General features: G+C 48.6%; 2 protein-coding genes across 3 annotated transcripts in view; both read right to left on the reverse strand.

Moving 5' to 3' along the window:
- LOC144126097 (uncharacterized) overlaps positions 1-24,042 on the reverse strand; it is a 57,627-nt gene extending 33,585 nt beyond the window's left edge. The window contains exon 1 of the mRNA XM_077660026.1: positions 23,635-24,042. The gene's annotated coding sequence lies outside the window, so the exon portion shown is untranslated. The remainder of the gene's footprint in view (positions 1-23,634) is intronic.
- Positions 1-27,255, reverse strand: part of LOC144126096 (uncharacterized) — a 45,466-nt gene extending 18,211 nt beyond the window's left edge. The window contains exons 1-2 of one of the 2 annotated variants that reach the window (XM_077660024.1): positions 27,173-27,255; positions 27,005-27,088 (exon numbers count right to left, since the gene is read on the reverse strand). In XM_077660024.1, coding sequence (XP_077516150.1) covers positions 27,005-27,088; positions 27,173-27,184 — 96 coding nt within the window. In that variant the 5' untranslated portion in view covers positions 27,185-27,255. Of the gene's footprint in view, positions 1-23,622; positions 23,751-27,004; positions 27,089-27,172 lie in introns of those variants that run through there. The other variant, XM_077660025.1, reaches the window with a different exon arrangement.
- Positions 27,256-27,687: the final 432 nt, after the last annotated feature.

Below are 27,687 nucleotides of genomic sequence, written 5' to 3' on the forward strand. Positions count from 1 at the left end.
CAACTACAACCGAATGATCCCGTGAACGATGCGGCGTGGCGTCACGGAGAACGAAAACAAGATGGCGCTGTTTACGCCGCACCATTCCTTCCTGTGAAAGCAGGTAACCGCCAAAATATTCGCACCCAAGCAGAAGGATGCACTTTCCCCTCTCGGAAGCAGAGTAGAGCTTGCTTTGCGCACGTCCCACTGACGAATCCGGACTGAACGCACAAGGGTGCGACTTGCAAGTTCCTTTCAGCAAGGTAGCCAGAGGTATCCACCTCAAACGTAACCGAGCATTTCTCCACTCGAAAGTCACAGCGTGCTCAGAACATCGCGTATGACGTGCTTCGTCTTCCATCCGCCAGTATGGATGTTATGCTGTTTGTCAAGGTCGTTTATCAAGGTTTATCAAGGTCAACGAGAAGGGCAAACCGAGAGTTGCGCGCGCTAAGTCACAGCGTTTACCTCTGCGCGCGCTGCCGGCTTGGCCCCAATCGCATGGCTTTTGAGAAACTCGGATTGTGCTCGCGCTTCGAGTTAAGCGGCGACAGAAGGCGGAGCGAAACATTCGCGTCCAGTTCTAGTCTCGATGTTCAGCATCGCTGTTTACGGCGGTGAGGATTGCGACGTTCTGAGTTGCACACTGCCTCGGTTTGAGCCTGAGCGTGTCCTCCTGGCTGCAACACTCTGGCGCTTGGGTCTTTTAGAAGCCAAGATTCTGGCTCCTTGGACTAAACCTTATTCTCAGAAGACAGCTGCGAAGGCGCTTTTGAATTTCTTAAAAGACTCAGGGATGTGTAAACCATTGGTAATGACCTACAGTCGCGTGAAAAACTGATCTCCCATTCCTCTTTTTTCTTTCCTTCCTTACCCCAATTCCTCTTTCCACGTGGAGGGTGGTGTACTGGGCGTCGCCTAGTTAACCTCTCTGCCTTTACGTCCTTCTTTCTCTCTCTTTGAGTCGCACACTGAATTTCGCGGCGTCTTAGTATTATTCTGAAACGCTGCATTTTTGGTTGTCTGGGCCATCATGTACCTTACTGACGTATTTCCACGGTTCTGCCCAGCGCTGTGTTACGAATGCGCCGCGCAAAAAAAAAAAAGTGTTTCTCAGACGCCTGCTTGGGTGGCTTAGTGGCATGCCTTCGCCCGTTCAGCCTGAGCTCGCGGTTCCCTATCCCGGGCACGACGGCAGCTTTCGATGCAGGCGAAACACAAAAACGCCCACGTGCTGTGCGACAATGTCAGTGGACAATAAAAAACTTCGCGTTGTCTAAATTAATTCGGAGCCCTCTAAAAATTAAGGCGCTTCTTTCACGCTGTCTCCTTTCGCTCCCTCTTTAGCCCTTTCCCTCGGTGTTTTGAGTGCGGCTGCTTCTACGGCGTTTAAATTTCACACGCAGCTTTGCTAAACTGACCTTTGTGTCGCGCCATTGATAGTTTGGAAAAATATTTCAGTGGTATGCGACTACAAGCGCTGTCGAACGTTGGCGCTTGTAGATAGCGTCGCAGGCGTCCGTGATGGAAAGCCCCATTGTTTCCGAGACCGTTCTTTGTCTCAATAAAAACGTGCAGCGTTTACAAAGCTGCTGCTGGCGAGACCTAACCAGGGACCTAACCAAAAAAACCTGTCCGAACGTTAGTACTGTTCACAAATGCCCGCGGTCATCGTAGTGGCTGATCGCAGTGGCCAGTGGTGCAGGGAGGGCCCCCCCTTCACCAACCATTCATTGTTAATTCAGTGGCAAGCGTCAGGCATTCGGCCCCCGGTTAGCCTTCGCCACCGGTGGCTTCTATACCGCTGCACGATTTTAACCAGGCGGACATAAGACGCCACGCAATTTTCGACAGGCGCGTGTACAGACACACCGCATGGGACGTTGTCGCTGTCGCCGCAGACTGCGTGCTTCAAAGACGGCTCATGCCGCAGCGTTTACTGCCAAGCTGCGTCTTTGTTGTATTAGCCGATTCTCTCGGCCTCGCCCCGATCGCTTCGTCAAGGACCTCCCGAAGCCCGGCTGCGGCATTGTGTACGCCAGAGCAGAGTCGAATATGTCACCGCCGGTTGCACCGGTAGCGAGTACACCTCGCCTGACGACGCGGAAAGACTGTGACGTAAAGATTCGAACCACTTTATGTGGCACACTTTGCAGCAGTGCTCCAGCAGTGACAGATATGCTCTTGAGAAAACTTTCTTTTGTCTGATGCTCAGTAAATGGTGCAGCGAGATGGGGGGGGGGGGGGGGACGGGGGGGGGGGCGGGGGGGCGGAAGAGCATACATGGATGCAAAGAAAGTAGGGAGGAAGTAAGGAAGGTAGGCACTGTAAGCAGGAACAGATGCGAAATGCGTTCCCGTCTTAGTAACATACCTAACGGAACATAACAGAGTATCTGTCTATAATACGGTAGAGGTTTCCTCCAAGAACATTTCTGCGGCGTTCTCTTGAGTCACTTGCATGCATCCTCAAATGAACGTCCCTACTACCTGGACGGGGTCGCCTGCTTCTTTTGTCTGTGAACAGCTGTGCATACGTGCGTGTTCTTTCGTTTAGATTTGTAGAGGGCCTGTACATACCTAGGGACGCAAGAATCGTGAAAAAGAAGAAAAAGGCCAACGCCCGAATTCTCACGCCTCTCGCATAGAAGGCTCCCTACTGGCGGTAACTTCACTGCCATCATCATCATATGTTCACCCTTATAGGTGCATAGATTTTTATTTTACACACACACAAAAAAAGTGGGGAAGAAGCAATTCACTATGCCAAAGTTCGGTTCTAATCCTTTGAATGTGCCAGCAGCAACAAAACAACAAAGCCGTCAGCCAGGGTGCGTCGCGAAAGGAGCGTGCCACTTCCTCGACCAAGACAAGTGCCCCTTCTGGTAATTGGAATTACCTCGTCGCATGGGGGTGGGGGGAGACGACTTAGTTACAGCATTGTCGGAACGAGGGAGAGCCCCTGTTTGTCAGCTGTTCGACTTTCTATCCGGTTTCTTTTGTGTGCCTTTTTAAGTTGTGGCATTACATCAGGGGGGAGATCGATAACATACGTGAGTGATCTATATGCAAACTAGTAATAGGCATTTACTGTCAAGATAATTGAAACTAAACAAATTTCAAATATTTAAGGACAAAAGAAAACGAAACGACGGTGTAAAATGAGTATGCGAAACAATAACGTGGCCCAGTCGGAAAATAAAAGTAAAGAAAAAATACAATGTACCAGGAAGCCGCTGACGTGATGCACAGTAATAGGGAAGTCTACACGAAAAGGGGCGTATGCATGAGCGTGTTCCGCGCCATGACGTGTCCCATCATCCACGTTACCGCACCACCGCCACTACATGGCACAGTCGTCCAGACACTTGGCTAGCGCACTCAACGGCGAGCTCTATTTTGTTTTTATTTTTATAGCACCGGTGCCTGTTGAGCCTGATACAACTTTTAAAGGCACAAGGAGTAAACACGATCCATGGAATGTGCAATGCACCACATGGTCAGGCTTAGAGCCCTAGGCCTCTCATAAATGACACAAATGTAATCCCCGGAGCGCGTCCAAGCGCTCTTTCTTCCTGTATTAACACGGGCATAAAAGGAGATGTTGGTTCCTGATTGTGGCGCCTACAGGTAATTGGACGATCAAACTCCGTACGACTGTGTGTAGGCCGCACATGCGGGTTCTACTGGTTCAATGCAGCTCTCTCTTTCACGCAGGCGGCAAGGGGTTTTTAGTGCGCTAGCACTTATACTGGCCATTTCCCTCCTGCATTTGAGCGCTGTCTGCTTTTTTGAAGCCGTTTAAAAGGCAAAGGCGGGCTAGTTGGTGGTTAACAGGGGAGGGCATATTGCAACTGCGCAAAACGACGAGGGATTTACGAAGAGAAGAATGCACAAGACACAACGCGAAACTTCAACTGATGTTTACTACACAGAAAACCACATATATACAAGATTCGTAATCACATCTGATAAACAGCAGACACCATCACGTGACACTGGCATGCGGGCGCGCGTGGCACAAGTTAGCGTCAAGATAGTTGAATTCCTTCTTGGTTTTCCGTGTAGTAAACCTCAGTTGAAGTTCCGCGTTGTGTCTTGTGCATTCTTCTCTTCGTCCCCCGTCGTTTTGCGCGGTTGCAATATGCCTGTTTGAAGCCTGTTTTGTGTCAGGCGGCTGCCCATTTAATCGAGAGAGGCTGCTCTGGAAGAGCAACCTGGGTCGCCACCCAAGCAACCCAAGACCTACCGATGGCAACACCTGTAATAGCACCTGCCTTGTGCCACCGCACTCCTGCTCACCTGCCTACCGGGTGGCTTACTTGCAAAGGTGTAGCCGGTGGTAACCAGGCCAGAACCTGGGGCGCAAATCAGGCGGCACCGCCCCTAAGCGCGCCGAGGTAAGTGGAATGAGCGGCAGCGCTTAGGAGAACATGATTCCAATGATGCTTGCACAGTAGCTAAACGGGAGAAGAAGTTGGGGTGGTAATTAGTTGGTAGCACCACCTTGTATTTCGCAGCTGCAACCGACAATTGACGTCATGCTAGCGCACATACCTGCATTTGGCCTAATTACCCAAGTCGATCGACTGACAATCTTTTTCCCTAATCACAGCCTTGTGCTAAACACTCTTGAACATCTGCGACACCTCACATGGTCGATAGACTGGCTGCATAAGCTTGTTTGCGCGCGGCTTGCGAGTACAGGAAGCGCAATGCGAATGCAGCGGACCAACCATGGTTTCGCGAACAACGAATGACACGGCAGAGGACACAACGCGTGCAAGCAATAACTCGAAACGGAAGCTCGTCGTACTGTATGTCAGGGAGCTGAGGGGCTTTCTTGAACGGCACGCAGCACAGCATAAGGCTACAACGGAGGTCAGCAAAATAATTCACAACGTCTCAAGGCGTTCACTGAGGCACCCAAATGACGAGGATTGGGCGCCTCGAAAAATAACCTGTGGAGGCAGAAAGCTCCAGTTAACAGGTCTGGTGCGTCAATCTGCAAGGCATAATGGTTAAACAGGTGAACGGCCTGTCCGCTTTTATCACCAGGTTTTTCTTTTTTAATTTCCTCTTTGGTTTAGCCGAATAATTCTTTCTTTGCAAACTGATCACCTAAGTGCTCTGGTCGTTCTTGTTTTATTGGATATTGGCCAAGGATTCTGGAGCAGGTAAACATTTTTTTCGTTTTTCCACTCGCTGCATTTAACAGCAAACGGGTTGGAATGGGGCGTAAGCGTACAGCCGTTGTGTTGTTAAGATTGCAAGAACAATAGAATATAAAGAGTTAACGATTCTTTCGTAGAAAAACACGAGCACTCCATCAAGCGGTCATCTACTCAGAAACTGAAACAGCGGTGGGTAAGTAAACATCACACACTGCAAAGAACTACACAAAACGAAAAGGCGAGTGGCGAAAACTGGAAAGGCATGCGTTGTCAAGAGTCGCGCACTGCGGTGATAGATTCCTAGGTATTCTATCTGCAGACATCTACAAGTATCAGTTTTTTAGCAGGAATGCAGAGGGACAGCGACTCAGAAGAGATAGCAGTCAAGTAGTAGACGACGCTGATGACAACGGCACTGTTTGGACGGAGCTGCTATACAGAGCAGCTATAGCTTTCCCTGTGAAGTCAGCTACAGCAGAGATACCGCGAACGTGGTATCGACGCTCTCTTGAAAGCGCCGACGCTGCGGGATAAGACGTATTTGCGCACGGACCGTTGGCTGGAATGCGCCGAGAAAGATAGGAAGGGTGAGTGGGCGCCTCCTCTTGCTGTCGTAGTTATGGGAGAAGGAAGCTGTAAGCATTCGGGTAAAATTTAAAGGCTCTGCGTGACCCACATAATGTATAAATAATTTTCAGCTAACAACTTTGACGCAGCTGACATAAAAAAACTCCCGATTTTTTTCATCTTCCTCCTGAACTTGAGTGGCGTCAGCACAGGAATATACACAAACAAATGTAGGACGAAGCGCAACACTGGCACTGTCAACATCATTATTGACGGGAAAGACAACATATATAGGGGCGACGTGACAAAAGAATTCTTGCGCAGAGCATAGACGTAGAATTTATGCGACATCACATCTGAGGAAGAACACAAAGAAGAAAATTTCATGTCGCCCCTATATATGCTTTATTTCCCGTCAATAAAGACGTTGATAGTGTCAGCGTTGCGCTTCGTCCTACATGTGTTTGTGTCTATTCCTGTGCTGGCGTCACTCGAGCTAGGCACCAACCAGCTTAGATACAGCCGGTTTACTCTTGAACGCGTCAGTTACTTGCATGTACAGTCGGCAGTAAAGCAACTCGCCTGGTAATGCTACCAGCATGAAGCGACCTTGAAATGGTTTTGGTGGTCATATTCTAATGCAAAAAAGGAGCCACGGTGGCTGGGTGGTTATGGTGCTTGGCAGCTAACCCGAATGACGCGGGTCCGATCCCGGCCGCGGCGGTCGCATTTCGATGGAGGCGAAATGCAAGAGTCCCTTGTACTATGCGATATCAGTGCACGTTAAAAAACAGCAGGTGGTCGAACTTATCCGGAGCCCTTCTCTACGGCGTCCCTTATAACTTGAGTGGCTTTGGAACATTAACCTCCATGAACAAATCGACCAACCATACTTTAATACAACACATCTATAGGGGTGGTCTTTGTAAGCATTAGGGTAAAATTTAAAAGCTCTGCGTGAGCCACATAATTTATAAATATTTTTTTTAAATAAGCTGCTCGCAACCGATAAGGGCAACACCTGACTGTGCGTTCTTAGCCGCTCCTCCACCTCTGGCAGAGAGCGGAGAATCTGAGCGAGCCTTCTCATTCGGCGCGCCCATGTCACGTGGGCGGGGCGGGGCGCAAACCCCCGAACCCGATGCTCCCTTTGAGGCGGATGCGTGGCTGGAGGATCAACTTTTGAACCACTAAGGCGATTTTGATTAAATTTTAAGGGATGATGTACCCTCTCTTCATTAGGACATTACCAAGATTTCAATCATGTTTATTGAATGTGAAAAAATTGTCCACATCACAATGAACTAGTGATCTTAAAGATAAATGTAATTTGATCACATTTTTCTTCATAGCTGACCCCGGAAAAGCCCCTAATACAAAATGAAGGGATGGTAGCGTTGTCACGTTTTTTTGAAACTCGCACCACTTGAAAGCAAGTCTGCTTTTTTTTTTTTTTTTGCTGCAAGAAACGAAAAATTGGGCATGATAAGTGCCTTAGCTGGTCCCCCCCCCCCCCCCCCCCCCCGCCACGGGAAAAAAGATAGGGCAGCTGAAGAGGTTTTAGAATTCGATGAATATAAAGGGCCCAATGTGTGAAACATGCAGGTAAAGCCTGAAAAATTGTTTTGCCCTAGAATTTGAAATGGTGCCGTAATCGCCGAATAGAGCGGCGTCGGCGTTGAGGCTGCTCTGCAGTGCACAGCGACGAGCAGAGGCCCCATTAATGACGTCGCATACGACAGCACTACGTTTCCAGCGAATTAACAGTTGTTTGGTGGAAAAAACCAACTCCATTGAAGGTGAATCTCACAAAGCATTGTTTCGCGGCATCGGACGACGCGCAGCAGCATGCACGCGAAGGCAGCGGCCGCCTAGTCTCGGCAGTAATCACATCACGAGTTTCCTCGCACTTCCCTAACGCAGTGAGGAGAAGCCTGAACATCGTCGCGGTTTTAATCGGCGATTATGTCACCATTTTAAATGCTAGTGCAAAAATACTTCGCATGCTTCACCTAGGAGCTCCGTAGATTCAAATCCTTGAATAACCTCGAATTCTCATAAAACCATTTCAGCTTCCCTGTAAGGTCTGGAAAGCTCCTTCAGAATGATCTGTGGCTGGGAAGTATAAAAATGATAGTTTTCCTGAGAGAAACGACGTTTAATATTTGAGCAGCTGTAATTTTATTTGAGGTGCTTTTTTTTCGGATACAGGCAATTGCTGCGTAAGTAGGATTTTCTTGTTCGATTAGTAGCCACTGCTAGCAGTATCTGTCTGTTTTTCAATGTGTAGCTTTGTCAAGGTTGGAAAATTTTGGAAATAGCAATAAAACTAACTTCTTATAAAGAGTAAAGGCCAAAAATTAGTTTTCAAAAGTCACGTGAAGCGTCCCGCTAACCACTCAGTTTCGTTTTTGCCTATCACTCACCGAGCGCGAAGCCAAGATTTTATCATTTTTGATTGCGTTATCAAGTTGTTTCAGCTGCAGCCTTTACAGAACGCCCGAACAGAGCAGAGAGGGCCAAAACAAACTGGGGCGCGCCTATCTGCCAATGCGCTGCGCGTTAGAAACGGCGTTTGTAAGCTCTGCCGCCGACACTTCTTGCACCCCCTTCATTGGGAAACACTTCATTTTCTACATGACCAAACTTGGCAGGCACGTTCTTATTAGTTTTTGAACTTTCGGTAACCGAAATCCAGAAACGTCTTTTCTTTTTAAATCGAAATAACGTGTATTGTCCTGCATCCCCTTACAAATTGAAGATGAAATGTTTTTACTCAGTATTAGATGAGATTCAAGGACTCGAACGTATGAAGCTTGTAGGTAAAATGCTAAGATTTTCCGCGCTAGCATTTAAATGGTGGCGTAATAATAATAATAATAAGTGGTTTTGGGGGGAAAGGAAATGGCGCAGTATCTGTCTCATATATCATTGGACACCTGAACCGCGCCATAAGGAAAAGAGAAAGGAGGGAGTGAAAGAAGAAAGGAAGAAAGAGGTGCCGTAGTGAAGGGCTCCGGGATAATTTCGACCACCTGGGGATCTTTAATGGCGTAATCGTCGATTAAAATTGCGATGATTTTGGGTCTTCTCCTCGCTACATCAAAACAGTGCGGAGAAGCTTCGCAATGACGTCATTGTGAGATTTCAGATTTCGCTGCGGCGCTTCCTTCGCCCACATCCTGCCGTGCGTCGTCCGACGTCACTGAACAAAGCTATTGTGGGCTTTGCCTTCGGTGGCGTTGGTTTTCTTCCTGCCAGCAAACTTTTCTATGTAGGGAATGTATCGCCGCTGTAAATAACGTCATCATCTAACCTCCCCCCCCCCCCCCTCTTCCCGCTACCCGCCGCTGTTTGTTGAGAGAAGCCTGAACGCCATCACTGCATTATTCGTCGATCACGTCACCGTTTCAAATGATAGCACAGCTCTTGGAATTCTAAAACCTCTTCAGTTGCTCTTTAAGAGACCACGTCAGCCCCCTATACTCACAGGCATTTTAAGCGATCGGCTTGCGGGACGGCGCTTAAATATTTTTTAACCACACCTCGTAAATATTTTCTGCCAACTGCACAGTCGCAGCCTTAGTAATAACTCGCTTCTAACTTCACCTGGCAAAAATTAGTTAGAATACATATTCTGGCAATTGCCGCTGGTGCGCTCGCAGACGGAAGAAACTTTCCTATCTGGTGTAGTTAACGCGTGAAAGTAGTTAAAACTCCGAAGCGTGGCTCCGCATTCTTCTTGCCTGGAGTGTACACAAACACGGCAGTATATTTAAAGCGTGCACCTGCGACATCCTAGTGTAGTGTCATCGTAGTGTAGAATCATCGCAGTGTAGAAGTGCAGCGTAGCGTAGTGTAGTGCAGTGCAGTGCCATCGTAAGGAGCATCATCGCTGTCTCTTAAACAAATGAGTAGAATGCGAAAAGTGCGGGTGCTTTATATGTGTCTTTTCCCACACACATGAAATCAAGAACGCAATGCGAGATAGGAGAATGCTGTAAGCCTTTAACGTTCTCAAATAATCTGGATAACTTGTAAAAAGCATAGTAATGCCAGCGGAGGATGAACACATGAATTGCGCATTGGGCCACTGATGAAGTGCCCTTTCCCGACATTCGGCTTATTTTCGTTTCAAGTACATATGTCAACTCAAAAACAGTATAGCCCGTGTACTGTGCGTTGTCAGATGTCAGTGCACGTTAAAGAACCCCATGGGTTCGAGATTTCCGGAGCCCTTCACTACGGCGTCCCTCATAGCCTCAGTCGTTTTGGGACGTTAAACCCCAATAAACCTTCAGAAACAGTACAGCTCGGCAGCGCGTTTCACGCTGTCGCTGTCCTAACAAAGCTAGAACACACGAGTGTAATTAAGACGCTTCGTTGTAACACGAATGAAGTGTTATTCCGTACAACTCTTATTTTCTCGCCGTCAAAAAACAGGAGCCCTCCACCCAGGCATCGGTCTTGGCAATCTCGGATCGCGTCACCCTATCGTTCACGACAGCGGCCTAGCGTAGCAAACAAACGGGTAGGAGAAAAAATAAATAATACGGCGAGCGTCGAGCGCTCATGACTTGTGTTCGACGAAGGCGGCGGTGGGTGTGGCCTGATCAATTATCGGCCGCGGAAGCGGCGACCGACCGATCGCTGCAGGGAGCGACTCGCCTGCCGCCCGGTCCGTCCAGCGGGGTCGACGTTCGACTGACGTTCTCGTCGAAGGGGATCGTCAGCCGAGACGGCGGGAAAGAAAAAGAAGACAAAGCGCGGGAAGTGTCCCGTCGCGCTCATCGGCTGAGACCACTCGGCAGGGCGCGTTGCCGCCTCAGATAAGCAGCCTGCAGTCACCCTCCAGCAGCCATCAACAACGATGTCCACTTTCCGCGAAGAGTGAGGCCCTTCAAGTAATCCGCATGTGTGGACACAGGGCTTAAGTCGAGCCGCCGATCTCTTTTTCCTCTTTTCTGCCTTCTGCTCTATACGTGACGCATTTAGTTCTCATTCTCTGCAAAGCAGTGCTTAAAGTCTGGCTCCATCGTAAGGCGGTCGCTAGTAATTTGAGCAAGCAAAGGCGTAGAGGGAAATAAGGAGGGAGAGTGAGAAATCGGCTGGTGACCTGTTTTACACATCGTTTTATACAAAGGGGAAAAACCATTTTCAAACGTCGTTGTTCGCTCAGTTTATGTCACAGACTTGAAACGAATGATCCCACACTCTGGCGGTGTGCTCGTTGTTGCTTTGTATTCTTGGAGCACAGCGGCCATTTCTGGACTGACTCGTGGTGTGAGGGCAGGGGTTTCACTCTTTCTTCCACCCTTTGAGTAGTGCTGCCCCCTTTGGATTTTTCTCCGTCTTCTTTTATATCGACTTTGGTTGGGTGTTGCCTTCACTAAAGCCTATGCCTTCCGCATAGGGATGACCGACACCCCAACTTGTGACCACTGCGGCCATGAAGAATCAATTGGCCATATATTGTGCTTCTGCCCGCAGTACAGTCCACAGAGGACATGCCTTAGCCACGAACTTGACCAACTGGACGACCAACCGCTATCCGAAAAAAGAATTCTACAACATCGGAAGGACCTACCGTCGCAGAAGAAGGCCGTGCAAGCGCTTTTGCGCTTCTTACAATCTACCGGCCTGTGTGAAAGATTTTAACTGGAACGCCTTGTGTGTGTGTGTCTCCATGTGTGCACGTTCCTTTTTTTTTTGCGTTTTCCTCTCTGTCATCTTTCTAACCCCTATCCCCCATCCCCAGTGTAGGGTAGCAAACCGGAGACTCACATCTGGTTAACCTCCCTGCGTTTCCTTTTCATTCTCTCTCTCTCTCTTCTCCGTCTTGGGATTTAGAAAACATGCTAATGATTCTTACTAAACATCACAGCGAAATTATCGAAAAGATAGAGGAGAAAATTTCCGGCCGCCACTCAAAAGAAGAATAAGAAATGGTTGCTTGCTTCGAATTCATGCCGTCTCTACATTCTAGCACGGGTGGGGGTGTCTCAAATTCCTTGTCAATAGTGGTGGGGGATCGGAGACCCCCCGAGACCCTCCTGACTTTAAGCACTGCTGCAAACTCAGCCAAACATTGCCCGGAAACTGCGGCGAACCTGAAACTAAACATGAGGGGGAATATAAGGCCGAAAATAAATCACAACTTAAATGAAACGTTATCAAACTTTCCTTCCTAATGATGTCCACCAGAAAATCAAGAAAATTATAATACCGCATATATCCCCAGGTGCGATTCCGACCATTGGTGGTGCAAAAAGGAGCTTCATTTTTCGATGCCTTAGACCACTCTGCCACATCCGCTTTTTTTTCCCCGCAGTCTGTGACGCTCCGTGATCTAACTGGGTAGCCTCTCGCAGTCTGTGTTCCGAATAATCGTTTTCTTCATGGTTTCATTCATTCGCTCTCTGCCGCAAACATTTGCTAAACCTGCTTAAGAGCGGGTGAGCGCTATGACGCGTCAAACAGTCACAGAACCGAGAGACACTGAGCGCGCTGTCAAGCACTGCAGAAGAAAGCGTCCGTACGTAGCAGCACGCAAAGCAGCAAAAGAAGCCAGTGAAGTCGAGCTCTCTGCACGAAAAAAAAAAGACGACCTACGGCGAAGGTCCGGCCCTGAAGTCGCGGAAGCACCCACGGGGACCAAGCTTACTAGTTCGGCTGAAGAACAGAAGCAGGCGAAACAAGGGCATGCTCACCAAACGAAGGACCCGGCCAATACAGATCTGCGGTTTCCACCATTCATTTATGAGCCAACCTAGATGCACTACGTCTTTTCTGGAATGCATTTCATGCTTGAATGTACTCTCGGCAGGGAAATGCAGCCGAACACGGATATATTGAACTTAAATGGGATCGTAAATAGCTCGACATATCCATGATTCGATATATAAAAATGGGAACAGAGAAGCTTATCTGTAACCTGGAAACAAAAATGCATTGCACCCACTCTGGTGACACGCTTCTTGCAGCGACGTGCCACTCGCCGCCTCGCTGGGCGTTGGTATGAGTTTTCTATAGCTAACCTGCTTCGCATCGAAGCCGCAGTGTCGGTTGTTTGGAACTTGTCACTGCCTACCATAAGATGTCTCGTTACCAGTACACTACGAATCGAGTATAATCGCTCATTATAAAATTCAGGTACAGTTGGTTACCGCAACGCTTTCGGCAGGAAAGCGAGCGAAGCATACCAGGCGAGGTCCGCCGCTAGGCTTTAGTTATTTAGGTTTGCTTCACCGCATGGCGGCGGCGCGGCGTGGAAAATGAGTATAAGAGATCGAAGGCCACCCTCCCGCTCTACCCACGCTAACCTCGTCAAACGGTCTCGCAGCACTAGCGATGTCAGAAGGCGCCCAAGGCCATGCTGATGACCTGTCTCCGTGAACGAAAAGTGATCGAAGAGCGCTATTAGGTGAAGCGTCACTTGCAGGGGAGCCGCCCGCAGTTCGATGTATCGAATGACTGGCGAATTAGAGTTCGATATATTGCGCGACTTTCCTGTACTTTTACGCAAGGTTTTCAAGGAAATAACATGTGTCTTCAATATAGCCAAAAATTCCAAATATCCGGGTTTGACTGTAGACTGTGATTTTTTTTTTTTTTTTTGTAGCCTATAGAAACTATGTAAGCTACTGGTTTTTATCTGAACGTTTCTCTGTCATCTCATTCATGACGTGAATATGACCCCTTTTGAAGTACCCCCTCCGAAAATCCGCTTGTTTTTCTGGTTGATTGAAATCTAGTACTTCTCTAGATTCTATTACGATTGATTTAGCACGTACCTTGCAAAAAATGAGCACAATCTAATCGGCGAATAATTTTTAATTCTTTGTTATTCGCACCCAGGGGAAAATAATAACTGGTCCTATCTGCTTTATGGAACGATTCCGAGTTGGTTCCAACTGGAACCAATCGGAAAGATGTTAGCATATTCCCAGGTTTCCGGCATGCTTGAGGTCATGAGGCACTGTATATTATACACAGGGTGCCAAGATATCCTTGCCTAATGTATCCACCCTATCTCTCGTCTTACATCCACAGTGCCTGTGTATATTGTCCGATGTCATGGCTGCCTTACTTTCGAGCCCATGGAGGCTACATTCAGTTCAAAAATGGCCCGATTTCGTGTTTTATTTAACGCCGTTTCATCTTGCAGAGCCAAATATTCCCGTATCTTCAGTGATAGTTTAATAAATGACGCTTATAAACACTGCAGCTCAGTGGGAGACGTACCACTAGTGCTACAGAGTTTTCGAAAGTGCTTAATTGTGTGTACATGCAAAAGTGACTGGTCAGCTGGTCAGCTTTTCCCTCATTATATCATTTATGTACTTGAACACTGTACAGGTGCGGACATTAGTAAACGGAGTACGCTATTCCGTTTTAAGGGCAAACACCCTTTCCCTGCCGGAAATGAAGGAACGTTGTGTGTCCATGAGAAAGCGCACTAGCGTCCACTACCAACATCATCACATACCGTAGTTGGCAATTACAATTGGACAACCTGTGCAAGCCAATAGCGTGTTCCGCCCACATTTGTCCGCAACTGTGCGTATACACTGCCGATTTTCGTTCATTAATCAACGGCTCCGCAAATTTTCATTCAACCAAAGTTTAAATTATCTCAAAATTTTATGTATGTTCCGGATTTTTTTGATACCGTTATTAGGTACTATCCCGGAAAACCATATATTTATTACGAAAAGTTGCCGGGCCAGTTGGTAGATGATTTCCGCGAAAACAGCGCGCGAAAGACAGGTCCGAGAAAAAGAGACACGCACACTCATATTTATGCCTATTCACACGCAAACGAACTAAGGTCAAGACCTTTGCAAATCCCCACAACCCCAACATGCGCCTCTGTGCAAAGAAAAAGTATTCCTTGTTCCCGCTGGGAAAAAGCATCTATTCTTCTGGAGTGTATTGTTACAGAGCCGAATTGCAGCTCACATTAATAATTAATACCCTAATTTATGTATTATCCTGACCCAGGCGTTTTCGAAATCCTTTTTTACATTAAAGTATGACACAGGACAGAAGCAAGCCGAGAAAGATAAAATGGTACTAAAACTTGAAATTCGCGGTGAACATAGTAAGCAAATGCAAGCATAATTTCGAGCTTATTTAAACCTGTGGCTTTCGTCGTAAAATTATATACATCCTGCCGCGGACATCGAATTTAGTCAATTCATACGCGGCGACATCCAAGTACTGGTTTATCTTTGCCAGGTTTCAGTTCCGTTAATTATTCGCCTAGTTACTTACTAATGCACAAAGCCCTCAGTATTTTTTCTTCCAGTCTTTCGCTTTTCCTTTTATCTCTACTCCCCTATCGCTTTATTTCTTTTTTGTTTCTTTTTCTTGCTCCGTTTCCATCTCTCTCCCTTTGTTTTCTCACTGCCTGAACTTAGTTTGTGTGCTTTTCTGCAGCGCAGTCGAGCTAGGAGCAAAAGCCATTAAATCAGGGGCAGTCAACGCGCAGCACGAATGTTAGCGTTTTCCCGAACCAATGCAGCACTTTTTTCGTCAAGAGCATTTGCTCAGGCTTGATGCAACGAACACACTCTCTCATCGCTCATATTTGCCTGGCGGCCGTATAGAGTTTCGTCGGCGTTCACTCAGGAGCCGCGGTATGTGGGCCCGCTTTGGACTGCTGTGAGATGACGCGAGTCTAATTTGAGTTATTCGGACGTCACTGCAGTTAAATCCGTTTAACCCTCTCTCTTTTGTTTATAACTTTTATAAACTACTTGTCAACGAAAAGGGTTCCTTGTCCGCCCTCTCCTCATGACTGTAAACAATAGGCTTCCTTTCAGGTCCTCAAGTTCTGAATAAGCTGTTGCCTTTTAATCGACGTTAGCTCCCCCGAGTGGCGTGAAAGCGGCCGCACCAGTCTGGCAACAACGCGCTTGCTTGGGTTGTTTGGTATATTCTATGATTGGTACATTTTATTGCGACAGGAGTAGGAAACAACACAAGGAGCAGGATAACACTTGAGGCAAGCAAGGAGCTGAACTTTTAACCTTTTTACTTGAACAGACGTGAAAGGTAAGCATAGCGTAGTACTTAAAAAAAGGATTGATTTTGTAGGCTTGTGCTACTCTATGATTGCCTTCCACGTGTCTTTAAATAAATTGGTTGCAACTTCAGTGTCTTGTTTTCCTCAAGCTGTCGTACCGTCGTTGCGCTGTTTCCCAGTTTGGGCGTTCGCCTGTCGCCGTAGCCAGCCTTGGGTTCCTAACCGCGGTATGACCTCTCGTGTGGGCGAACAGGTGCAGGCATGGTTGGACAGCCCTATCTGCTCGTAGCCCTTCGATCGGTTTGCCAGCGCGCCGTCGCCCTCCCATCTCAGCCGAGTCGCAGCGAGGCGCGCTCCGTGCAGTGCGCGAATCTCGGCCGTTATCCGAGCGCGCCTCCCGCGGAAGAGTGCTCTCGGAGAGAACACTTTCCGCGTGCCTTATTTTCTCGACGTTGCTGCTATCAACGCCGCTCTTATTCTTTCTTAACCCCGCGACATCCTTGTAAGAAACACGCGGCGTATGCCCTGTGTTTACCGCCGACAGCTCACTGCTCCTCGAAGAGTGTCTGCTGACGTCAACCGGCTCTCTTGAAGCGCTCCGTCGCCCTGTGCTATCAAACGCAAATACCGACTACGGCACAATGCTCATTCCTTGGCTTCTAGATATATTTTTAACCTTTTTATTTGGCGTCTGCTCAAGATCTCTGTGTCCTATGTCATTCAGGTCAACACGATTTAGTGCTGGTGCAGACCAATGATGCAGAGAGGAAGGTTTTAGTCCCAGTGTTATTGCTTCAATGAAAGATATTCTTCAATGCACACTGGAGAGCTTCGCTGTGGCTGCAAGCCTTGCAGGCTGCTCCGGACGTCATTCAAAGGAAATTAAGTGATACACAAACCCCAAGCAGATCCAAACACACGCACGCACTTCATCATTCACGACTCAGCCCTCTTTCAATGAGGCAAGAGACAGGTGCCCTTGTGTTCTGCGCTCATTCGGTACTCGCCCGCGGCTCAACAGCATTCGTCTTATTTAAGCTTCGTAAGTTCGAACAAGAACACTTCGCAGCCTTGATTAACAAAACCTCTGAAAACGTGAAGCGTCTGTAAGTGAAGCGCAATGCTCCTAACGTTCAACCAAGCAGCGCTATAGGCACACATGCCTGCAGCGCTTTGCGCAGGCTGAGACGACAGTTGTGGTGACGCGCAATACTTTGTGATTGTAGCCGTCTGTAAAATTTTAAAAGCTCCTAATATATTGAAGCCGAGCTGTCATCCCTACAACCTTTCTCGCTTCTGCTGAATCCAGCCCGAGTACTTGTTTTTTTTTTTTTCTGCGTATGAGTAAATGCGAGCGAAGCATTCACATGGAGGCATTGAGATAAGCACCGCTGCAGCGCGTTTAAAAACGACGGCAGACACCAGAAAAGGCGTACGTTGATATTAACAATGCACCATATTTGAACATGAAAAAAAAAAAGTGCTAGGCTGATATGTTTAGTGTGAACGTTTTTACTGAAATTTACGATGGCGAATACCACCGAGAAAAAGGCGAAAAGATGTGAGGATAATATATTCTACTTCTTTCCGCAACTATATATGCATGTGCCTTCTTTCTTTCACGATCGTTAATCACGGATGAGAAGACGTACTGCGTGTAGGATATGAGACATACATGAAAGGAGAATGCGACGCGTGTGTTCTGGAACAGGGCAGTGCTTTTACTGCTCTGCCATCGCAAAGGTGCGCAACACTTGCGCCACAGAGAGGCGCCCTCAACGGCCTTTTTGCGATCGAGCGGCGGCACGCCAAGGGCCGGGAGCTGCGCCCGGTGCAAACAGACCGGAGTTTACGACGACCTCGCTATCTCCCGGCTGCGTTCGAAGCAAACCCGCTGCTTTCGTCCTGACGTAACGCTCATCCTTGGCGAAGAAGGGTAATGCGCAGAGAAACACGCGACTGGCCGCGAGGGTGTACAGAAAACATTTAGTATCTGCATGCCACAGAAGCCGCGTGCACACTATATATGAGACAGGCTCGGCGGCTTAGCCGAATCCTGTTCCGCAGGCTAGAACCCAGAACTACATCTCGCTGCAGCTCGTCTCGCTAATACCTGTCCGCATCTGAGAAGATACGGCTTGCGCTGGTCGGGTTTACTGATCTGCTTGCCGCGTAAGAACAGTTGTGCCGGCTCCCCGGCGCTGGCCGATCGCCGTGACACGACATTCGAGGCAACGCGTCTTGCGTCCACACAAGTCAAGACAAAGAGCATGATTTCAGAACTCTGCTCGATATTACAGTCGTGATGACATGATCGATTTATCCCGCACGTAGAAACGGTTTGCGACTGGTTCGCGTTCGTCGCTTCGGCAGTCGCAGTTAGCGAGGCGACGACCTAAGTAGCGGGCAACTATGCACCGTTATCGCCTGTGAACAGCTTCCAAAATTCAACCCCCCTTCTCCCCTTTAGGTGCGGCCAGCTGCCCGCATGTGGCAACGTACTATAAGACAGTGTATAATACTAGTACAGCGTACAAAGGCTTGTAAGGTTTATCAAACCGCCGCGGTGGCTCAGTGGCTACGGTGCTTGGCTGCTGGCCCGAAAGACGCGCGTTCGATCCCGGCCGCAGCGGTCGTATTTCGGTCAAGACGAAATGCTAGAGGCCCGTCTAATGTGCAGTGTCAATGCACTTTGAAGAACCCTTGGTAGTCGGAATTATCCGGAGCCCTCCATTACGGCGTCCGTCGTAGCCTGAGTCGCTTTGGGACGGTGAAGCCCCTAAAAACGAAATAAAAAGAACTAAGCTTTATCTAGAGCCGTAGCTTTATGTACCACAACTTTCAGTACGAGCCATCGCCATCTCAACATTTTTTGTTTTGTTTTTACAGTGCGCGACGATCCTGTTTTCGAAGATGGTGGTGTCGATCTCCTCAGGCATGTTTAGCCGGGCGGTTAGAAGCCTGTGTGAGCCATAAATATTGAATACGCTATAATTGCTTAGGTACATTTGATGAACAGGCTATCAGTGCGCAAGCACTTATGCGCTCCCCAACACCGAGCAATAATCTTGCAACCTACGTACAAACGTAAATAAAAGTAAAGCAAACAAATATCTATGACTGGAATTCCAGCCCGCTGCGACGCGAACTGATCAGTTTCGCAGTCCGCCGCGTGAGAGCACCAGGCTATCGCCGCTGCCGATCACGCCTCGTGTTAAACTGCAACACACTCTCACGCTGTGCATTGCACGCAGTCGTCTTCCGTCTGAGGCGTGAACAGATCGAATCAGCTTCACCTCGACCAGAGCTTAACCTGAGTCTAATATCATCGCCAGACGTGCCAGCGACCCAGCAAAGCAAAACCATGAGCCAACCAGGCTAAACAGACGCTTTCACACGTCTACTCGGTTTAACTACGCTAAAACACTGTCATTTTTTTTTTGTTAATTTACGGTGCGTTGGGCGACTCCCACCTGCGGGCATTCAACTGCTACAGGGAAGGAAGCGAGCGGTTACGGTCGTCTCCTTGTCCGTATCAGGCGGTGCGCAAAGAAGTCGTCAAGCAGCAGCGCGGACCACGTGGTTAAGCACTCGACATGCGCGAGGTGAGGGCACGCCTGGCTTGTTTGTGACAGCGGCAGAGAAGCCTGTTTGCCCGCGAGCGAAAACCATATTCGGACGTGCGCATGCAAAGAGTGAGCTTGTGCAAACAGCCCGGAGACAGCGCGGTCTCAATACCGATGATAAGCGCCCGTGGCTGATAACGGTTCTGCTTACGATGCCACGTGTTTTGACTCTGCCCACTTGAATGCAGAGTAAGGTATATGACACGCTCGCGTTAACCCTTTCGTCGCTGTCGCGGACAAGGTTGGCTCTGTTTATTGAGTCGCAAGCGAAACATTGCCGCTGCATCTCTTTCTGCATGCGTAGCGTGCGCCGAAGCTAACTTAACAGAATCGCAATTGAATTCCACGTGTATTAAAATTCCGCTGCAGGCGTATACCCAACCTGTGACCTCATGCTCTGTAGCAGAACGCCATAGCCGCTGACTCCATGAGGCTGGCCTATATATAGATATTTTTCTCCTCGACTATATCCCTGCGGATAAGCGTTCACGTTCAAGCAACCACAAGGGAACAATACGAATCTGCACTCTAACATTCTTAATACTCATATGAGAGGTGTATGGTCTCGGGTTCATGGGAGTATTTTCAGAGCCCATAAAGTGATGTGCGTGTTCAGCCTGCATAACAACCAGCACAATCATGCACAGACTAAACTATCAGCGCAACATGGCGTCGTGATTTCGGAATGGCTGGTTGCCTTTGTTAAGTACGAATGTGACTGGGTATGAAGTGAAAGGACTGGCTATTGGTAAAGCCTGATTGCATCTAATGTCTTGCATTAGCTCAAGTAAAGGCTTTTGCATTTTCCTTGTCCCTCACTTTATTTTATTTTTTGAGGACACTGTCATCGGCAGCCTCCGAACTTCATTAGGTGGTCGCACCTGCAGTTCAACTTGCAGTAACCTTGTTTATTTTCGTACGCCGTAGCGTAATACCACCGCTGTAGCAGGCCTTTAAGATAAGGAAATGAACTTGAAACTGCGTCATACACGTATCGAAGTGGAGCCGCTTTCAGCTTGCTTTAATTTTGCCCTTTCTCATAAAACAAACGCACTCGCACTGGAATGCTGCTTGCCACTGCGGCCTCGTTTTCGTCACGCTCTGTAGTGCGCGTACGTGCTTCGTGTAAGTCAGCGGGCAGTAAAGTCATCCCGGGGCGGATAGGCACACCGTAAAACGCAGATGAATGCAGTAAAGATACATGCTCGGGCAAAATAAGCGGTAATTACAGCTGATTGGCCTCATCTGCATGCTACCGCGAAGCCCCCTTCTCCCGTGCAAGCAGTGCACGCTACATGCATGGCAATGCCCAGAATGTTCGGTCACGACAGCATCAGCGAAGCACTGAGGTCTGGGCAAGTTGATCAGCTGGTGACACGTCAATGGTCGAGCAAGAACACGGCGTACATAAAATAAAAGGCGAAAGGACGGCGCTGCACTGACAACAAAACAAACAAACAAACAAATCTATCGGAAAACAACATGCACTCCCAAGGAAATGAAAAGCGCGCGCAGCACCGCACGCTAATCAGATATTAGGCAGCGTATATATGACAGCGTCTGAAAAGAATCCTTTTTGGCTACACAGCATCCGCTGAGAAGACTGGAGGAGATTTATAGCAAGAATTAAATAGCCGGGTCTCCAACGGTGTTTTGTAACTCCGAACCTTATGTGGAAAACCAGTCACGAAGACGAAAAGACTAGAAAAGGAAGGCACACAACGACGACTGGCCCTATACGACTGGCTCTGTACCAACTGGCCAAGATTCCGGCTCTCATGAAATTTTTGTTTCAAGAGGCGACTTAACCAGCAAGTAGCTGCGCGGACTGCTCATTGAAAAATGCAGTAGTTTACAATTTCGTTATACCTTTTGATATAAATTTAGACACATATCCAGGCATGCCTCGTGAAATTAAGCGGATTGTCACTGTGGTTTTTCACTCTAAGCGTTAACGATGAAGACGTAATGCAATAGCCAAATTTCGGATGGGAGCAAGGAAGCGACGGTGTCGCGGCTGCTGTTCACAAGGGCCTCGAAAGAAACAAATTCGGCAGTCAAATATCTCTCGGGTTCTGCGCTGCCTTCCAAATATCACATTCAGTCGTATGTCGTACATCGACAGCAATCGTTTCCAGAGTTTGAGTCATTCGCTAACATCCGGCGGAAAAGAAAACTTTCTAATCACATCGTAATCAAAAAATTACGAGGACAATTAGCAGCAGGAAAATTACTGCTGCGAGGAAAGTTCCCGCTCAGCATATGCTGGCCGAGAAGCTCACGCGTCGCAAGCACGCAAATTTGATATAAGGTTTCAGGAATCGCAGTGTGTATGAAGGAACTGAATTGAGAGACGCCGACGGTCATGCACTATCGGGTCGAATTGAAATGCAAACACGCATATACCGCATTTTCCTATTGAGCAGCCACGCATTTCCTGCCCTTCTGTTTACAAATATATACTTCGCTAGCTCCATGAGCATGGATCACACTGGTTGTAAACTGCAGCTCAATGTAAAAAGGCGAAATATTGTGTTTTCTTCGTACGCACTGTTTGCGTTTCATTCCGACCTGATAGCGCATCATTAAGATTGGCTTCCTCAATTCATCGATACTGAACAGACCGGTGCTTTGTCCTGCAGCAAAATTTCAGTACGTAAAAGTTGTATCCTTATGGCTCAGTATGTTTATGCGGTATGCTGATACGTCGACAAGACTGAACACTGCGCAGCCAGCCTTCTACCATGTGTCCAGCGCGGCTAAAGCAGACAGTGTTTCAACGAAAACGGTGGCCACGAACCGTCACTGTGGGTGACTCTGAGATAGCGCACTTCAAGTGGTTTTGCGATCGCGAATCACGTAATTAAACTGTTTCTGAGTCTGTGGTGCACACTCTATGCGCAGTTAAACGGTGGCTCAAGGCAATGTTTTTTTTTCTTTTAAATATTGTCTCTTTGCGCCAGCTCTTAGTATTGTCACGCACACTACTTTTCCGATACGTCAGGCTAACAGATGAAATTGTCGGATTACTATGCATGAAACAAAGGCTGTGTCTGACTGTGCACGTCTGCTGCTGCCGTCATATCGGATATTTCTTCAGTGCACCACAGCTAACCTTTCCATGAGCCCTTTCCGGTGCTTGTCCAAACAAAAAGCGAGAAAGTTATTGTTGTTCTCCTGACGGCAGCCTTGAAGCCAGAATTAGCGTGACTTTTTCGGTATGCAGGCCCTGTGTATTGATCGTCAGAACCTTGCCACTTATTTCCAAGGAACACTTGGACGCAATCTTCTGACTGGATTTAACGTCAAATCAAAATTGCGAAATAAAGCGGAAAGAGCGACAGCGAGTAAAATTAGGCGGGAGGAAAGAAAACAAATACGAAGGGCATATGTCAGACAGATATCATTTAGTGACCGGTTAAAAGGTCAACTTTAATATTCTTTAATAATCTTTAATATTCTTCAATCTATTCGCTTCTTTGAACACGTGAGCAGGTGCCCTGTTGTACATGTTATGCTAATGTCATCGTTAACTTGGTTGCACATGAATTCTGTTGACGCATAGAGTTTTTATTCTGCATGGCCTAACATCCAGGTTGACAGTATGCAAAAAATAAATAAAAAAAGAATATCAGATGTAGCTCCGCCTACAATGCTGCGCAGAGAGACACACTCACGCGAATCACACAGTCGCAAGGTTGGCGTGTAGTATCCCAAAGTTCCACCTTTGCATTCCTGGCCACTGTGAGACCCCAACGGGTAGTCTGCCGAAATAACTCGACGAACAGCAATTCAGACGCGGCTTGAAGCCATTTTTGCTCTTTCTAATGCGTAACTTCGTCGCTGTAGGGGTGTCGTACGACTCTTTAAAGAATATTTCTTTCTCTTGCTAATTTTGTATTAGCAATGCATATTTGCCGCGCTGCCAGTGAGAAATAAACAAAAGTAGCCCATTCTTCTCATAAGTCATGATCTTCAGTCAGTCAGGGCTCTACGACCGACGCTCTATGCTGGTCTCCGTTAGGAAGCGTGCTCGCAGGCTAAATATACACCGCAGTTAGGGGCATGCCCTTACTGGTATACGTTAGAAATGCACGTACTCGTACCTTTGAAAAACACTAGTGGATTGTCTACAGCGCGAGCCGCATGTGGCGGACGGAAAAAGCCGGCCTGCTCTGGCAGAGCGACCGATTGCGAGAGCCAGCGAGTCAGAGCGCGCATGGCAACCGCAGCGAGACACGTACACGGAGTCTCACCTGCGAATAGCCGGCAGCCGTCGGCGAGCCCGCGAACACCCGGAGACGTTGCGGTGAAGAAACGCCGTCGAAGGATTTCTTTATGGCCTCGCAAAACCACGGTTCCTCCGACGAGCCAGCGCACTTCTTGGGCACCCGCAGGTGAACACCGATGTCCGACGGTCGTCGAAAGAAAGCGAACGGTGGGTGAGAGCGGAGGGGGACGCACTTTTCCCGATGCCCGCACTCGGGCGTGCCGACTCGGAAAAAGAGGCTTTTATCTTTGGCGCGACTGAAGCCCGGGCGGCGGACGAAGTCCACGGCGCTTATCGGCTCCTGTCAAAGCAGCGCCAGAACCAACAGATGATACGCCGCGGAGGCGCCTCGGGGCCGCGGCGAGGCACTCGCTACCTCCTCCCCGGGTTCATTGAGGGGGGGCCGCACCGCCGGCTCTTTTGTCTCGCGCCGAGACGAGGCTACGCGCCGCGGGGTACTCTCCAACCCGCGGCTGCCGACCACCTACAAAAACAACATCCTCTTTGTCGGCCATTGCCAGCACGCTGTCGTCCGACGGCCCCTCAGAGGTCATCCGCAATCCGCGCCTCCTTGTGCCCATCGCCAATCGCGAAGACTCGAGACCACGAACCGAGGCGCCGGTGCAGCATGGACGTGGGACACTGCACTGGGTGGCGCCCTTTCGGCCATTATGCGAAATTAATTAGGGAGCTAGAGTCACTTCCCAAATGACTTCACTGAAACGTTTCCAGTGACTCTGTTCTCTCCACTCTTTAAGATGTGTGAGAAAACATTGGTAGGGGTTTAACGTAGTTAAACCGAGTCGACGTGCGAGAGCAGGTATTCTTTCTTCAATTAGAAAGGACAATTATGCTCCGCCTTAAGGGTATGAACCAATATCTTTGGTGGGTTAATGCTTACATATGCAGAATTGGTCATTGTTTACTTGACGTTCATAGACGGCGGCGTGTCCTCATACCACTGTCAGTGCAGTTTAGCAGCGGTTAAGCGATGCGTCACTCCCTTTTGCAGGTGGCTGTTTCTATCACAGGCACCTGCAGGGATTGTGCGACCCATGTTGCTCTTCGCGAGCAAACTCTCGCGCAGCTGCCACGACGCTCCTCCGAACTTTCCCGAGCGCACCCGAGTAACTCGGGCCAGCTCGAGTAGTAACTCGGGTTGCCAGGCGACGGCGCAAGATTGAGCGAACCTACGTACGTACGTACTGGGACAAGATTTTTGGTCGGTATTGGTGAGCGTATGAGTGCTTTCTCGGTAGGTGAGGACACAGGTTTTCCTTACGATACAGAGATTCAGAGCTCGAGGGCTGGCATAATAGCTTCAATATACAACTCAGAACCAAACCGTCTAGCCCGGTTACTTTTGGCATAGACTGTACACAGGAGAAGACTGAGCGTCAACCAAAGCGCGCAGTTTTCGATCCTAGCCCAATTCTCTTGTTTTCCGGATCTACACGAGTTGGTCTATAGACCGAGCCAACGGAATATAGACACGATGGTCTGCTCATTACGCTAGGGTGCCAGATGTGGGGCAATTGAAATGACGGCCATGCTGTACATCGGGCGCTATAGACTCGGCGCGCCAAACAGCACGTGACTGATCAGTAATCGCAACGAAGCTTTACACAAATTGGGCATTGCAAATTTTTATACTGCGCCACTTTTATCACGCTAGGTTTTTATTGATGCAGCCAGGGGTTTCACATACGCGACGCCAGTGTAGGGACCTGTTTCTTGACCAAGCCTCCGGGGCTCTTCAGGCATGCATGAACTTAGGGGAACTGAGTAAGAGGGGAAAACAGATTTCATCTATTCACGAGATGTTGCGCGTCCACTACTAGCTTCTTGTCCAAAGTATCCTAGTCGTGGAGGACCAATTCCGGGATGCTCTCAATCTGAAGACAGCATCAAAATAGTCTCAAAACCCGTTCCTACTAATCACTTCTGATTACGTTCAGGACGTGGTTAGGGAGGGCCAATAGAAGGGCGGATTGAGACTGTTCTGAGACTATCTTCAGATTGAGCGCATTCCGTTATTCAGCCTCAGGAGCAACCGGTCATACCATAACCCTCAACGGAAACTGAACAAGCTCAGGCCCCACAAAGCATTGTACTGAACGGAGTGCCGTATAGGAGTGAGCACTGCACTGCAAAATCCACCTGCAAGCAGAGGCAGCGTAAGTCACGCGATGCACTGTCGAAGAAACGGAAACCGCGGGAGACAGGTTCCACAGTATCGACGCTGAGCTCGCTTCGAGTATATACTGCCTATGGAGGATTCCAGGAAGGCCGGAACAGTGTTCGTGGAGATGACGCGCAGCGGGCGCGAGACCAGCTCAAGGCACGCGCCAGTTCGGCGAAGGAACATCGCGTGTTTGCTTCGCCTTGTCCTTCGGGACGCGCTGCATGAATAAACGACGCCTCGTCGAGCCAATCAGCAGCACTTGGCCACATGGGGCGTTCTTCCCTTCTTGACGTGGCACGGCCCTTACCGATGACGGCAGGATGCGAGCGGCTCAGAACGCGACTAATGGCCACCTCCCCCTTTTTGAGGCTTTATGACCGATTGGATGGCAACTCCAGCCCGAAACAGGGCACTGCGTGAATGACAGTTGGCCCCTGATCGCGGTCATTTATGACATCATCATAATAGAAGGCTCTGATTGCAGGCCGTCCAAAGAGAGCTCTTAAATTGAGCTTCAGCCCAGCACCTTCTAATTCATGACTGCAGAGTTAGTCATGCGGGATCTTTTCTGGGCAAGAATTCCAGCCACGACTGAATGAACGAGACGCGCAGTATACGCCAAACCTACTTTGGCAACTGCGCTTGCGGGCTAAAACTAGAAGGAAGGTGCACTTCGATCACGCCGGACTTGACCGGGATGTCCATTGCTCCTAATGAACTGATGGCGTCAGCCGAGTAATGCGTGTGCACATTCAAGCGTTTGCCGTGTCTGTGGGCAGTTGGCAATGGCCGAGCAACTTTCTTCCTGGTAGTATAGTACGCACATAAAATGCAGCTGCTGTGAAAGGAACGGCGGTCTTGAATCGGGCGTAACGTGCAATGGGAAAGGGCACGGTGTACAGCAGTGGTCTTCGTGAACGATTTCCTAATTTAGTAATAAAGGTAGGCTTGCGAAACGATGACGCGGAGGAGTAAGCTTTTTTTGTGTCTAGTAGCTGTCTAGTGTCCTGAGAGAACAAAAATGGGAAACCTGGAAGGCGCCGGCCATTAAAAAAAAAAATGTCTGTAAACCATCGCAACAGCACTTTAATACTTCTGGATTGCGGGAAGATAAGTGGATTTAACTCGGCGGCGCGAGCTGCCAAGCATCTCACGGGCCACAGCCGTTTACCTGCACATGGCATACTGCATAGCTTAGCACACTTGCGAATAGCTGCATGTACCCCCGCTTCCACCTCCTCTCCCGTGGATTTTCCTGTCAAACACAACGGTTGAACTTGACGCTCACGTTCAACCACTAACAGTGAGTGCATGTGGACTATATATGTGGTATTCTTACCTCGCCAATCATGTGATTCCTACAGGGGGACACCGCCAACCACCTCCGATGTCACCCTTGAAGGTCTTGGCTTCTATTGCAAGACCGCGCACTTTGACAATAGGTGCTACAGTAAGCTCTTCTATATTGGCTGACCGCATCACTTGCACTATCTAGGCATGCTTATCGACATTCATTGTACGGACATTCTGATTCTCTGTCTGCAGTTTCTGGGAGATAGCCATGCAAATATCCCGCCATTCAGGAGCCACCCTATTCTCAAGCACTACAGGCCTGCATAACCGCAATCCTTTCAGTAAGTGTCCCGCACTACATACCCTTACGCCAGGAGAGTGCGGGTTCATCTTGGGCGCCTCCTCTCGATTTGATTTGATTTTCAACGTCTTTGCTTTCGAAGCTCCCTCCGCTTGCATTTCGCGAGCGGACTTCCTATCACGTCAGCGAATTTTATACAAGCCATATAGAAATAAGAAGAACGCTGGTAAACGTGCCGGTGACAAAAAAAAAATCACAGG

Source organism: Amblyomma americanum, chromosome 3 (genome assembly GCF_052857255.1).
Source record: "Amblyomma americanum isolate KBUSLIRL-KWMA chromosome 3, ASM5285725v1, whole genome shotgun sequence".
Taxonomy (NCBI): Eukaryota; Metazoa; Arthropoda; class Arachnida; order Ixodida; family Ixodidae; genus Amblyomma; species Amblyomma americanum.